Raw genomic sequence first — 12,867 nt, forward strand, 5'->3', positions numbered from 1 at the left:
TTTGAATGTTATAACTTTCCCATTCCTATCAAGAGGGTCCAGAGGAGATCCACAATGTAGTGAACTTCTAAATAATCTCTTGGTCATTTATCCACAGCCCATCTTCTCAGGTTCTGTGCAACTCAATCACCAACTGACTTTGACTAATGCCCCAGGATGGCACACTCACAATCTATTAATTCTGATTACAGCTGGAAGACCAAGAGGGTCTGCTACTGGGAGATCAAAATTTCTAAACGTGTTTTAAATAAAGCCTCCCAAGAATTAACCTCCGGGGAAGGCGCGACTCAGATGGCCAGCAGGCTGAGATTAGAAGTTGCCTGGCTGCCCGTTCCCGTTTCTGCAACCCGGTTCTCCCACCTTCCGCTTCCCCACCTGCCGGCTCTTCTGGTGGGTGGGAGGAAGGCTTCCTCAATTTGGAAAAAAATGATGCCCTGGCGGTGGTTCTGCCCCAACTCTCTTTAAATGGCCCAGCCTACTCCTCCCAAGGCTGCAGATAATTCAGCCAAAGGGGTCGCCCACAGCTCCTGCTCCTGGGCTCAGGATCACCTCTCTGTTTACTTCAAACCTCTTGTTGTGCCTGTTTTCCTTTGGTCTCCGTGTTGTTCAGCTGTGGACCCCCTCGCTTTTCCTAGACACCTTCTGACTGTTGCCTCCACCCTTCCCCAAAGATCTGTTTGCTAGGACTCTTCCTCAGCCTCACCCTCTGCACCCTGAAGGCAAGAACTGCCACATGCCTGGCCGGCCACCCGATGCCCACACACTGTACTTTGGCTGGGCCTCAGGGTCTCGGCTAAGCATGTGCGGGCAGGGAACTGGACACCAACCTTCATCTGCCCCCTTCTATCTTAAGCTTCTGTCTTGCCCACTATCTGAGTCCTCCCCACAGCCAGCACTATACGGGTGGAAGAGTGTGCCCAGTCCCCAGGTCTAAGTTCTGACATTCTGTCCCTGAACCTCAGACTGGGGACTGAAACCTGCTGTTGGCTGACTGCTTGCCAAGTGGACTGTCTACACCTGGATGTCTTTTTGCCATGCTGCTTCAGGTGGCTGGGACGTCTCCAGATCAAGCCTTCCCCATCTGTCCCATTCTGCTGTACTGGGGTTGACTAGGACATGCCCCACCTCATTCTAACAGAAGAAATGCCACAGGTTCTCAGCAAAGAGTGGATGGCAGGAAAGATGAAGGGGAAGCCAACTGAAAAAGCCATCTCTGAGTTTACCTTCATATCATAGTTCCATTAATTCATTCCATGTGTAAATTACCAAAGTATCAGACATAACCGTATTTCAACCCAAGTATAGGGCACAGTTAGGACGCAAACATAAGTGAAATGGAAAGGGAATTTCCATGTCATTGTGCCCATCCTTCTACTGGTGTAGATAACAACAGAGGGTGATTACAGGTATTAAGTAAGTAAAGGAGAAGCAAATACGTAAAGGAAACTAAGCAAAAATCAAGGCTGTCTGCAAAACAGAACACACAGTTCTTGAGAGAACACTACAATAAAACTTAAACACTGTGAAGATGGGGCTTCCGATGACCATGGAATAGCGTGCTTTTGATGAAGGGCTAGCACGAACGGCCCACGGAAGGGAGGGATGTTATATCTGAAGTGGAGAAATGAACGATCGTCATGCTTTTCTACTTGCTAACAGCACGTATTATGGCTGCATTACCCAGGTCATTATTCTTTGTGATGGCAGCTGCCACCCTTGTTCGTGGCCCTTGCTTGGTAAACTGATATCCAAATTTGAGGATCCTTGAATTCTCCTCGAGCATCTGGGCAATTTCCATCTCTACAGCTGTTCCCAACTGCTGTCTCTGGTGGCAGGTGCAGATACATACATAGGATGACAAGAAGAGAGAGGAAACAGTTACTTGGGAGGGGTAGGTAAGTGAAGGGGCAGAAACCTCCAACCGAATGGGCAAAGTCTCTTGCGATATTTTCTCCTATGCACTCCTTTGCCCCTTGCCTAGAAGCAAAATCCAATAGAAATAGAAATAGAAGATTAAGCCAATTATTTAGGAAGGAAAAGATGATTCCAGATGTAAAATTAAAGCAAAACTAGTATTTGGTGTCTGCAACTTACCCCCAGTATCTGTAGTTTAAACAGGTGTTTTAAAGTAGCGAAACTGTCTTACAGCCATCGATACAATTAATGAATTTTTTATTCTGGGATCCATATCCAAAAATAATTAAAGATCATCAATCAATGGGCCATTCTCTCTCGGGACAGTCTTACTTGGAGATCCTCAGGAGGCTTTATTGTGGTTTGAACCCCAGCCAGGTGAATTCTCAAACACCAAAGGGGTTATTGTGCTACAGAAAAATCCCCAAGTTTTTTATGTTTCTGAAAATAAGTCTTTTGTTTGTCTTTTAAGTTGAAACACAGAATAATACAAACATTAAAAGTAGAATTTTTAAAGTGGTGACATGTAAAAATAAGAATTTAAAATTAAATTTAAAGGACATTAGTATATTTTTCCTTAATATATACATTAAATACTTTTAAGTAAAAAGTACAGGTTTGTTTAGAAAAAAACAAAAACATATACAAAATATAAAAGCTCCCTTTCCCTATATTCCCACTCCCCACAGAGAAAGCCAGTTTAGCATATAGTAGGTGGTCTTTTAAACACTTTCTGTGCCTTCACATGTCTGTGTAATCTCATGTACGTCTGCGCTTTTTTCACAGACGGGGTTCTACTAGCATATTGTTCTGAAACGTTTTTATTTTTCATTTAACATTAATAATATCTTTTCATGGAGGTAAATATACGTTTACCTCATCCAACAGCAGCAGAGCATTCCATTATAGTAATGAATCATAATTTACGTAGCCAGGTCCTAATGACTGTTACACTGCCTTCCATTTCTTCTATTCCAAACAATGCCGCAGGCATCTTCCCTTGAATACACAGTAGTATGTCCTGGCGCATGTCTGCCAGTGTGTCTGGAAGGCAAATTTGAGCTGGTTCCAAAAGTAAGCATGCTTTAATTTTGATATATTACCAATTTACCCTCAAAGGTTATGACAATTTTTACTCCTGCTAATAGTGTTTGAGAGTTACTGCTTCCCCTACCCTAACCAACATGGTATATTACCAATCTTTCATCTTTGTCAATACAATAGGTGAAACTTGTATTTCACTTGTATATGTTTAATCGCTTTAATTTGCTCTTCTCAAATTATCAATAAGAACAATTAATTTCCTCATGCATCTCTGTTTCTTTTTTTGGAAATCACTCATCTCTGTCATTTGCCCATTTTTTTCCCAGGTTACAGTCCCTGTATTTTTTTTAATTGATTTGTAAATTTCTTATATATTAGGAAATTAGCCCTTTGTCAGATTTGCTGAAAATACTTTGCTCAGTTTGTCTTTTTTTTTTATTACTATAAAGAACTTTATTTCCCTTTCATATGGTCAAATTTATCAATCTAGATATTATGTCATGTTTAGAAAGTCTCTCTGATATTTTCAACTTGTTTTATGGTTTTGCATATTTTAATAGTTAAATCTTGATTTCATCTGAAATTAATTTTAGTGTAAGAATTAAAATAGAGCACAAACTTTATTTTGTTCCAAAATGCTAGCAAGTTTCCCTACCACCTTTTACTTAATTTTTTCCCTCCATGATTTGAAATAACACTTTGCTGCAATATTCTCATGGAAAAGTTGAGTGGTTCTGGACTCTATTACATTGCCAGTCTATTTCTGTGCCAGTATCATGCAACTGGATTGCTTTATATTTTAAAATATGTATACCTTTTACATTCACAAAATTTAAGTATGGAGTAGATAAAGGAGAAAAGTTTATGGAGAAAGCTTCATGTCCTAGGCAAGTTCTAAGGTTTAACTCTTTGCTTTTCATCTTCCTTTTCATCCAACAACCTGTCAAATGAGTGTCTTACCAAAATATCAACACAATGTGGTACTTGCAGTAAGAAAACAGTTTTGGGAATGCACAGCGTAGAGATTAGCGTTCTAAGCAATGTGAGTCTATGGGAGGGAGAAGCAGCAAAAAAGAAAGAGATACTGACCTCACAGCTTCATGAGCAACTTTAAATCATGACACACTTTCAAACAGTGGGACTGTATTAGGGATTGAGACCCAAGCTAAGGTTGGGGCTGCCAGAGTCGTGGTTTATGCCACCGGTCTGGGCAAAGGGGTTCTATCCAATGGCAGCAGGAGCTCATGGTACACTGACTGAGAGGGATGACTGAAGAGTCTCTTTACTTGGAGTCCTGCACTTGGGTAATTTGGAGGATGGCGGGATGATGGTGATATAAAGAAGCTGAAGAAAATTAAATTGGGAGGGTGGCATATAATAGAGGGAGATAAAGTAATGTAACACAGGGCATCTTTCTTTCTCAGCCTGAATCATTTTTCTCTTTTTTTGATTTGAGGTCTTTTGTGCTGTATAAACCCAGGGCACCAAAGGGGCACCAAAATTTCTGACAATTGGGATAGTCTGTTTCACTTTTTTAAGCTGCTAAATACAAAGGAAAAAGAAACAGAAGCTTGTGCATACACTTCTTAAGATAACCTTCTGTTTTCTTTAAATAACCTCTTTTCCCTACTCAAATTTATTTCGTTACGAATATGATCACCACTTGTTCTTCTCACAGGGCACCTGGTTAAGTCCTTACATGTTCACCCGGAGCCCAGGCAGGGGCAGGTTCTCAGCAGGCCTTCATTCTGGTGCAGGTGTCTGCTGCGATAGTACCAAATAGGTCTCAGCTGCTGGCCCTGCCTGAGGAAACTGTCTTAGAGATTAGTTTATTTCAAATTCTTCATTAGACACATAAGGAAACTGAGATTTACTTCTAACAGGCTATGAGTCAATGAACAAAACTGTGGGTGGAAATCAATATCGACTCTGAATTTCCTCATTCTTAGAAGAAAGCAAAGAATTTTCCAGTTCTAGAACTTAATTCCCTTTCTCATTATTGGTAAAGAATGTCATTTCAGAGGGATATTGGGGGATTAAAGTTGAAAATTAGGTCTTCCGGTCAAAATGGCAGCATAGGCAAACATGGCTTGCCTCTTCGCACAACCACATCAAAGTTACTACTAAAATACAGAACAACCATCACTCAGAACCATCAAAATCGAGTTGAATGGAAGCCTGACAACTATGGAATTAGGAGGGGTGCGGATGTGGAACACGCGGTTCCCTCACCCCGGTGTGGTGGATAAAAATTCAGGAGGGATATCTTGGGAGTGAGGAGCTCCAGCACCACATCAGGCCCCCCAGCTCAGGGTACCAGTGTCAGGAAGATAAGTCCCCACAACTTCTGGCTGGAAAAACTAGCAGGGATTGAGTTGGTGGAAGAAAATTCTAGAGCCCCAAACAGTTCCTCTTAAAGAACTCACACATACACTCACATATTCAGATTCATTCCCTCTGAGCTCCAACACTGGGGTAGCAGCTTGAAAGGCACCAGTGGTAAACAGGGAGAAAGTGAACTGTTTGGCATCAAGGTGTGTAGAGGCCATTGTCCCTTTTCTGGGCTCTCCCACCAAAGAGCCAACAGACTGGTGCTGTGTCTAAGAGTCTATCAAAACCTGGCTAACACGGTTTGATCTGTCTTGAAGATCCCCAGAGATTCCACCCCACCCAACTGACAGGCCCACCCAAGCAGCTTTTCCATTTAATGGCTGGTCTTTGCTAATGCTGCACAATACCCCAAATCCTCTAAAACAAGCAACAGCTGACCTCATTGACCCCAGGCCCAGCACTAGCAGCAGCCAGCCTAGATTCACAGCTTGGCTTCACCTGGAAATCTCCAAGCCCAGCACAAGTAGCAGTCATCTCAGATTCCTTTATAGCTCAGGCAGGGTGGCCCCAGGCAAAACACAGTTGGGGGCTGACTTTGGCCTGCACCACCCAGGAAAATCCAGGACCAGTCCACCCAGAAGACAGCTACAGGCCACACTGGAGAGCCACCACGTTGCTCTTGCATGGCTGATCCTCCACGGAGGGCAAAGGTTGGTGATCAGTGGCCACAGTCAGTCCTTGCAGCTGACTGGCCTGGGTAAATCCCTTCCATTGATCTGCCAAGAGCAACCAAGGTTCAACTACAAGAGGAGGTTGTACTCAGCCCACAAGAAGGGCTCACCTCGAGTTACCCAGCTTGGGTGATAGGGGAGGCTGTGCTACTGGACCCTTTAGGACACTCATTTCATTAGGCCACACTACCAAGACACGGAGTCAAAGCAGCTCTACCTAATACATAGAAACAAACACAGGGAGGCTGCCAAAACAAGGAGACAAAGAAACATGGCCCAAATGAAAGAATAGATCGAAATTACAGAAAAAGAACAAAATGAAATGGAGAAAAGCAATCTATCAGATCCAGAGTTCAAAACATTCGTTATAAGGATGCTCAAGGAACTTAGTGAGGACCTCAACAGCATAAAAAAGATCCAGTCAGAAACAAAGGATACACTAATTGAAATAAAGAACAATTTACAGGGAAACAACAGCAGAGTGGATGAAGCTGAGAATCAAATCAGTGATATGAAACATAAAGAAGCAAAAAACAATCAGAACAAGAAGAAATAAGAATCCAAAAAAAATGAGGACAGTTTAAACAGCCTCTGGGACAACTTCAAGAGGTCCAACATTCACATCATAGGGGTGCCAGAAGGAGAATAGAAAGAACAAGAAATTGGAAATCCATTTGGAAAAAATAATCACAGAAAATTTTCCTAATTTGGTGAAGGAAATACACCTGCAAGTCCGGGAAGCACAGAGGGTCCCAAACAAATGGATGCAAAGAGGCCCACTCCAAGACACATCATAATTAAAATGCCAAAAGTTAAAGAATCTTAAAAGCAGCAAGAGATGTTAGTTACCTATGGGAGAGCTCCCATAAGCTGTCAGTTGATTTTTCAAAAGAAACTTTGCAGGCTACAGGGGATTGGCAAGAAATATGCAAAGTCATGAAAAGCAGGGACCTACAGCCACAACTGCTCCACCCAGCGAAAATATCATTTAGAATCAAAGGGCAGATAAAGAGCTTCCCAGACAAGAAAAAACTAAAGGAGTTTTTCATCATCACCAAATCATTATTATATGAAATATTAGAGGGATTTACTTAAGAAAAAGAAGAAGATCAAAACTATGAACAATAAAATGACAAAATATACAAATCTATCAACAACTGAATCTGAAAAATAAGCTGAGCAAACAAGATGAACAGAGACAAAATCATGGATACAGAGAGCGGTTTTGACGGTTGCCAGTTGGGAGGGTGTGTCGGGGAATGGGTGCAGGGGAAGAGGTGTGGATTAAAAGGGTGGAAGGCAATGGGTGGGGGAGGAAGAGGTGAGGGGATTAAGAAATACAAATAGGTAGTTACAGAATAGCTATGGGAAGTACAGTACAGGAAATGGAGCAGCCGAAGAACTTACAGGCAGGACCCAGGGACATGGACAATGGCGCGGGGACTGCCTGAGGGAGTGGGAGGTGCTGAGAGGAGGGGGCAAGGGGGAAAAATCAGGACAACTGTAATAGCATAACCAGTAACATATAATTAAATAAATAAAGTTTGAAAAATTACACAAAGCCTTTCCTAGATCACTGAGGAAGTGATGAGGTTTATGCTTTGGAGGGCATTTAAGAGAAACTTTGTATGTCAGAGTGTTCTTCACATACATTATAAAAAGCTGCTCTATTCTACTTTTCAGGATTTCAGCCTATTCACTAGGTTATAAGGGTGACAGGTTTAGCAAATAAAAACATAGGACACCCAGTTTAATTTGAATTTCAATAAATACCAAATAATTTTTCAGTATACGTATGTCCCAAGTATTTCATGGGACATATGTATACAAAAAATTAATTGTTGCTTATCTCAAATTCAAATTTAACTGTATTTTTTTCTGGCAACCCTAACTAGATAGCATTTTACAAGGAACTAGGAATAGAGTATCTGGAACATTATTTCAGATGTGAGGTTTCACCACGGCCTAAACCAACACAAAAACTTAAATACACTTTGGAATAAAGTGTCCGCCTCTGTCTTAGGTCTCCTGAGAATATTTACTAAGAGCCCTCAATAGATTAAGAGCCTGATCTTAATCTTCGGTAAGTATCCTTGAACCAACACTTCTTTCCTTTTCATATTTTTCTCTAGCTTGTTTTCCTGCTCTCCCACTCCCTGAGGGCTCTTTCTTAGTTTACTAGCAGCTGGACCCATACCCAGATACAGAGCATCAAGCTTCCCCTGAATATGTACGGTCATCCCCCTGTGCCCCCCTCCATGTCCCTGCATTTGGAAGGCTGTTTTGGTGATTCATCCCTTCTGGCGAGGGGGAGGAAGGCTGCCTGTCTCCTGGTGGGGTTCCCCTGCTCCCCTGGCAACAAGCCTTGCGGGGAGTGCAGAGACTGAACAGTCCCCTTGTCCTTGTTAGCAGAAAGGGAGAGTAGAGCTGTCCATGGGGCCTGTTTTGGGTCTCCAGGCTTAGGCAAAAGTCCTGGGTAGAACCCTCAGGCTTTATCAGATCTTGGAGGGTCTAGACCAGGAAACTCCCCAGGAATGTCCCCAGACATTAGGGGACATTCTCAATAGTCACTTTCCCCACTGTCCCTCCCACTAACGCACAGGAGAATGCTCACAACGCAGGTCTCCCTGCTGTCTCCTCTTTTAGTTCCATTCCAGGGCCCTTTCTTCCCACTATACAGTGTCTAGATCCCTCAGATTCACTAACTCCCACTGCGGACACTTCCCTGTAGCCAAAGGGGCAGAGTACAGCGTCATGCTGAGAACTGAGACTTGCTGTCAGTGGGCAGGAGCCAGCTGAAGCCAGCAGAACAACTCCAGAGGCACTGCAGGCTGATGCTGGAAAAGAGAGGTCTTCGGGGGACAGGAAGTGGTAGCTCCAGGGAAAAGCAGCTTGCTTTGGCTGCTGACGGGAACTCGAGAAATGTAGCAACAGAGGCTGTGACTGCAGTGTGTGCGAGGCCTGATGCAGTGCTAAGCCAGACCATCTTCTAGAGCCCGAATTCCTTTAAATGGTCTCTGTGGCCAGCACCAGACTGCAACAGCCTGGTGTGCTCTTTCTCTAAGCTCTGGCAACCTCCATCCAGGGACAAGAATTCTGTCTCTGGGAGTGGCCACCCTACTTTGTCCTTGTAGCCATAATCCCAGTGACAGGCAACAGCAAGGCTGGGACAGGAATAAACTGATGATTCCTGCTAAGAGGCAGCGGTGATGATGGCCGAACAAGGCAGCTGTCACACCTCTGCCCTCACCTTCCCTCCTTCTACTCAAGTGCCTGACTGGCCCAGGGCTGGGGGCCCTCTGGCTCTTTATGTCTCAGGCTGCCCCACTGTGCACTGCTTAATTATTAACATGCTTTCTCCCACTTACCCCGCAGGCCAGCAGCTGTTATAATTTACAGGAAAGCCAGAACATCAGATCAAGTGATGGAGCTTTGTCTTTGACATCACCCCATTAGGGCGTTCCTTTCACATGTGCCCTGTGAGCCAGCTCACCTGGTTGTCAATCTTGATTTCCGTCAAGGTGTCATTTTCTCTTAGTGCCTCTACCAGGGCCAGGATCCCAGTTCCAGTTATAAAATTGGATTCTATGTTTAGACTTTTCAAGGTCTTGTTTACTTTCAGCATATCTGCAAAAGCCTTATTGGGCAAAAGAAAAAAGAAAAAGAAAAAGGAAAAAAAAGAAAAAAACCATTAGGGTTTCTAAAGATTTATTTCCTGAATTCTACACCCCAAATTAAATTTTTTTTACAGTACTTAAAACCTCAATTAAATCATACTTTAACTTCCACGTAACAAATACTTTACAACTGAAAAAATTGTTTAGTCCAGCAGCCTGAACTTATGAACAAATTCATAAATAGTTTAGATTTATGAATTTCACATATCTGCAAAACAAAAAAAGAAGAAAAGGAAAAGAAAAAGATACGACATAGAATTACCAACTTTGTTAAGTAAGGACATTTAAAAAAATCACTACTGTCTGTTACCATTATCAATTTTTTTTTTGAGAAAAGGCATTTTAACATTAAGAAATATGTGCAAAGGACATAATTTCAGAATTATTTAATTTTGGTCTTACAGTATGAATAGATTAAAAAAAAACTTTACCACTGGCTAGCATTTAGGCACTACTGATTTAGTCATATTATTTCAGGTCATCCAGAAATCAGAATTCCTCAAATATAACTTTGGAACAAAGCTCTCACTCAGGGTGGCAAACCAGTTCAAGGCCGCGGACTGCACATGTACACCTGCTTGCTCCCCTTGCTTCCAGTTTTACACTTCATGAGGAAAAGATAAAATTTTTTAAGCGACTGACACTCTCACAGTGCCAGGAAACAAAAAAAAAGGGCCATTATCTTGAAGAATTGCTAAAATACAGAAAACAGACTGGTGGAGAAATCAACACAAAGCTGCCTAAAGTGCCAGAGTAAGTTCTGACTGGGACATTTTGTTCCAGAACCATCTTAGGAACAGATGGAACAACTAGAGCAGGTGGAGAGCACATCATCTCTCCCTGTGGCTTCCCCTAAAAAGAGTACCTTGCTCACACATCTGTTGCTGAAAAATCTCCCAGGAAGAGCCTCTAGTGGGGGCACTAGGACCTGAGAGAGAAGCAGTGCAGAAACTGAGACACTTCCAGGCCATCTCTGGATACAGTGTGGATGAATGGCAGTGGGGGCGGGGGACGGGACAGCTATTGCCCAGAAATGAATTAGAGTGAAATCTATTCCTGAAGAGTGAAGCCCTCCTAATTGCAATTGTAGGAGACCTCCGGCTGCCTGCCAGCTCCTCATATATTCACTACAGAGAAGGTTGCCAGTCAATTCACCTGCCTGCTTACAAAAGCACTTATTCATCCATCCATTCATTCATCCACAAAATAAAATTTAAAAAAAGCTATTTATTGGTCTTCTACTATGTTCCAACATAAAGAAAACAAAAATTCCTATCCCAGGGAGCTGATATTTGAGGAGGAGGGAGGAATCAATAATTAATTAATAAAATACATTGCCTGCCATATGGTGAACGAGAGCTACACAATTTGACAGGAGGTGATCCTGGTTTACACAAATCAAACTTGTTCTCCATTCAGAAATAAGAACGGGCAACCTGTGATGGCTGGACATGTTAGGAAAACCAACATCATGAATGAGAGAAGTGTTATGAGATATTAATATTAGGAAATGTTAAGAGAAGGTCAGCATTCCTCCAATATGAGTTTTACAAGGACAACAACAAAAAAGACAACAGAATGGAAGAAACTATAAAGTAATGGGGAAAAATTTCCCAGAGTTGAAGAAAGCTACAAGTCTTTATCTGAAAGAACCCACTGAGGCTCAGAAGAATAAATAAAAAAAGACTAAGTGGACACATACAAGTGAAATTTCAGAATTCCAAGGGAAGAGAGACCTAAAAATTTCTAGCAAGAAAAAAATAAGTCATACGGAAAGAAAAATCAGATTAATGTTGGTCACTCTATTCCAAGGCCCTTGGGATCACGGAATAACTGGGCAGTCATAACTTGGTCTCGTCAGCTTTAGACCTCGTCAAACCCAGTACTTGTCACATTTTGATGAGAAAAAAATGTTTCGGCACTTGGTGCTTGCTCAGAGCTCGTCACACTTACTGAAACTTGTATGAGTCATGATGCTGCCCCGCAAGAGGAAATGCTTCAGCAGTCACTGCTTGCGTGCTACTTGTACGTTTGGCACTCGTGAGTTTTGGGACGCATTAATGATGATTACTGAGGTACTGCTATATAGATATATTTTTTAAAACATGGCTGATAATTGTAAGTGCTAATGATAAGTTTTAAATTCCGGATAAGTTTTAAATTATGTTATTTTATATAAGTAACATAAAAATGACAAAATAGATAACGCTCAAATGTGTGAAAATAATAGAATAAAATTTGGTGATAGAAGAGGAAGGAGGAATGGAAGGTAAAGTGAGTTCAGAAATGCCTTCATCTTTTCTAATGGAGGATCAAAAATTATCTAAGATGATAAATAAAAATAAAAATGTATGTATATTAGTGTTTTTCTATCCTGTTTATTAGAATGACCTGGAAGCCTAACAAATATGCCAATGCTTGGGCCCCACCCCAGAGGAATTAAATTGGAATCTGGTGGCCTGAATAGCTGCATTTTTGAAAAGCTCTCCAGATGACTAATATTCAGCCAGGATTGACAGACACTTTAATTAAAGTCATAAAGACAACAACTGGAAGAATGAAAACCAAACTGACAGTGATTGCTCTGGGGAATGAACAAGAACTTCTAAGCTCTTTAAATTGTTTTTATGGTGGAAGAAAACAAGAAGGAGAAAGGAGAAGGACTCCAACTTGGGTTTCTCAGGCTCTGCGCTATTGACATTCGAGGCAGGGAATTCTTTGTTGTGGGGTGTAGGAGGTTTAGCAGTCTCTGAGACCCACTAAATGTCAATAGTACCCCTCCCAGTAACGAGAGCCAAAAATATCTCCAGACACTGCCAAATGTCCCCTAGAGGGCAACGCTGCCCTGAGTTGAGAACCACTGGACTAGAAGAATAATCCTGTGTATTAGTCAAGCAGTTGCTTGAACTACAGAGAAAGTTCAAAGATTTGGACTGTCCTTATTGTGTATACCATGTAAGTTAAAGTGCATTTAGTCAGCATTAGGTCTTTAATTAGAATTAAATGTACACATTTTAATTAAAGCACCAGAAAGGAATGCATCAGGCCTTTCCTTGTGGACTCTTCAAACTTTGGGATTTACTTTCAGTATTAGAATAACAAAATGTCAGAGCAATTACGCCTTTATAAAAAAGTTTCAGGGCTTCCTGGCAAGCAGCCAGATCTTGCCA

At 41.9% G+C, this 12,867-nt stretch overlaps 1 protein-coding gene across 2 annotated transcripts in view; it reads right to left on the minus strand.

Annotated features, from left to right (window-relative positions):
* TMOD2 (tropomodulin 2) overlaps positions 1-12,867 on the minus strand; it is a 50,611-nt gene that overhangs the window by 2,369 nt on the left and 35,375 nt on the right. Inside the window, exons 8-9 of one of the 2 annotated variants that reach the window (XM_054565426.1) lie at positions 9,514-9,657; positions 1,681-1,819 (exon numbers count right to left, since the gene is read on the minus strand). In XM_054565426.1, the coding sequence (XP_054421401.1) occupies positions 1,681-1,819; positions 9,514-9,657 (283 nt within the window). Of the gene's footprint in view, positions 1-1,680; positions 1,826-9,513; positions 9,658-12,867 lie in introns of both variants that reach the window. The other variant, XM_054565425.1, reaches the window with a different exon arrangement.

The sequence above is a fragment of the Pteronotus mesoamericanus genome, unplaced genomic scaffold, assembly GCF_021234165.1.
Source record: "Pteronotus mesoamericanus isolate MK-2021 breed Mesoamerican mustached bat unplaced genomic scaffold, CSHL_Meso_final contig_164, whole genome shotgun sequence".
Taxonomy (NCBI): domain Eukaryota; kingdom Metazoa; phylum Chordata; class Mammalia; order Chiroptera; family Mormoopidae; genus Pteronotus; species Pteronotus mesoamericanus.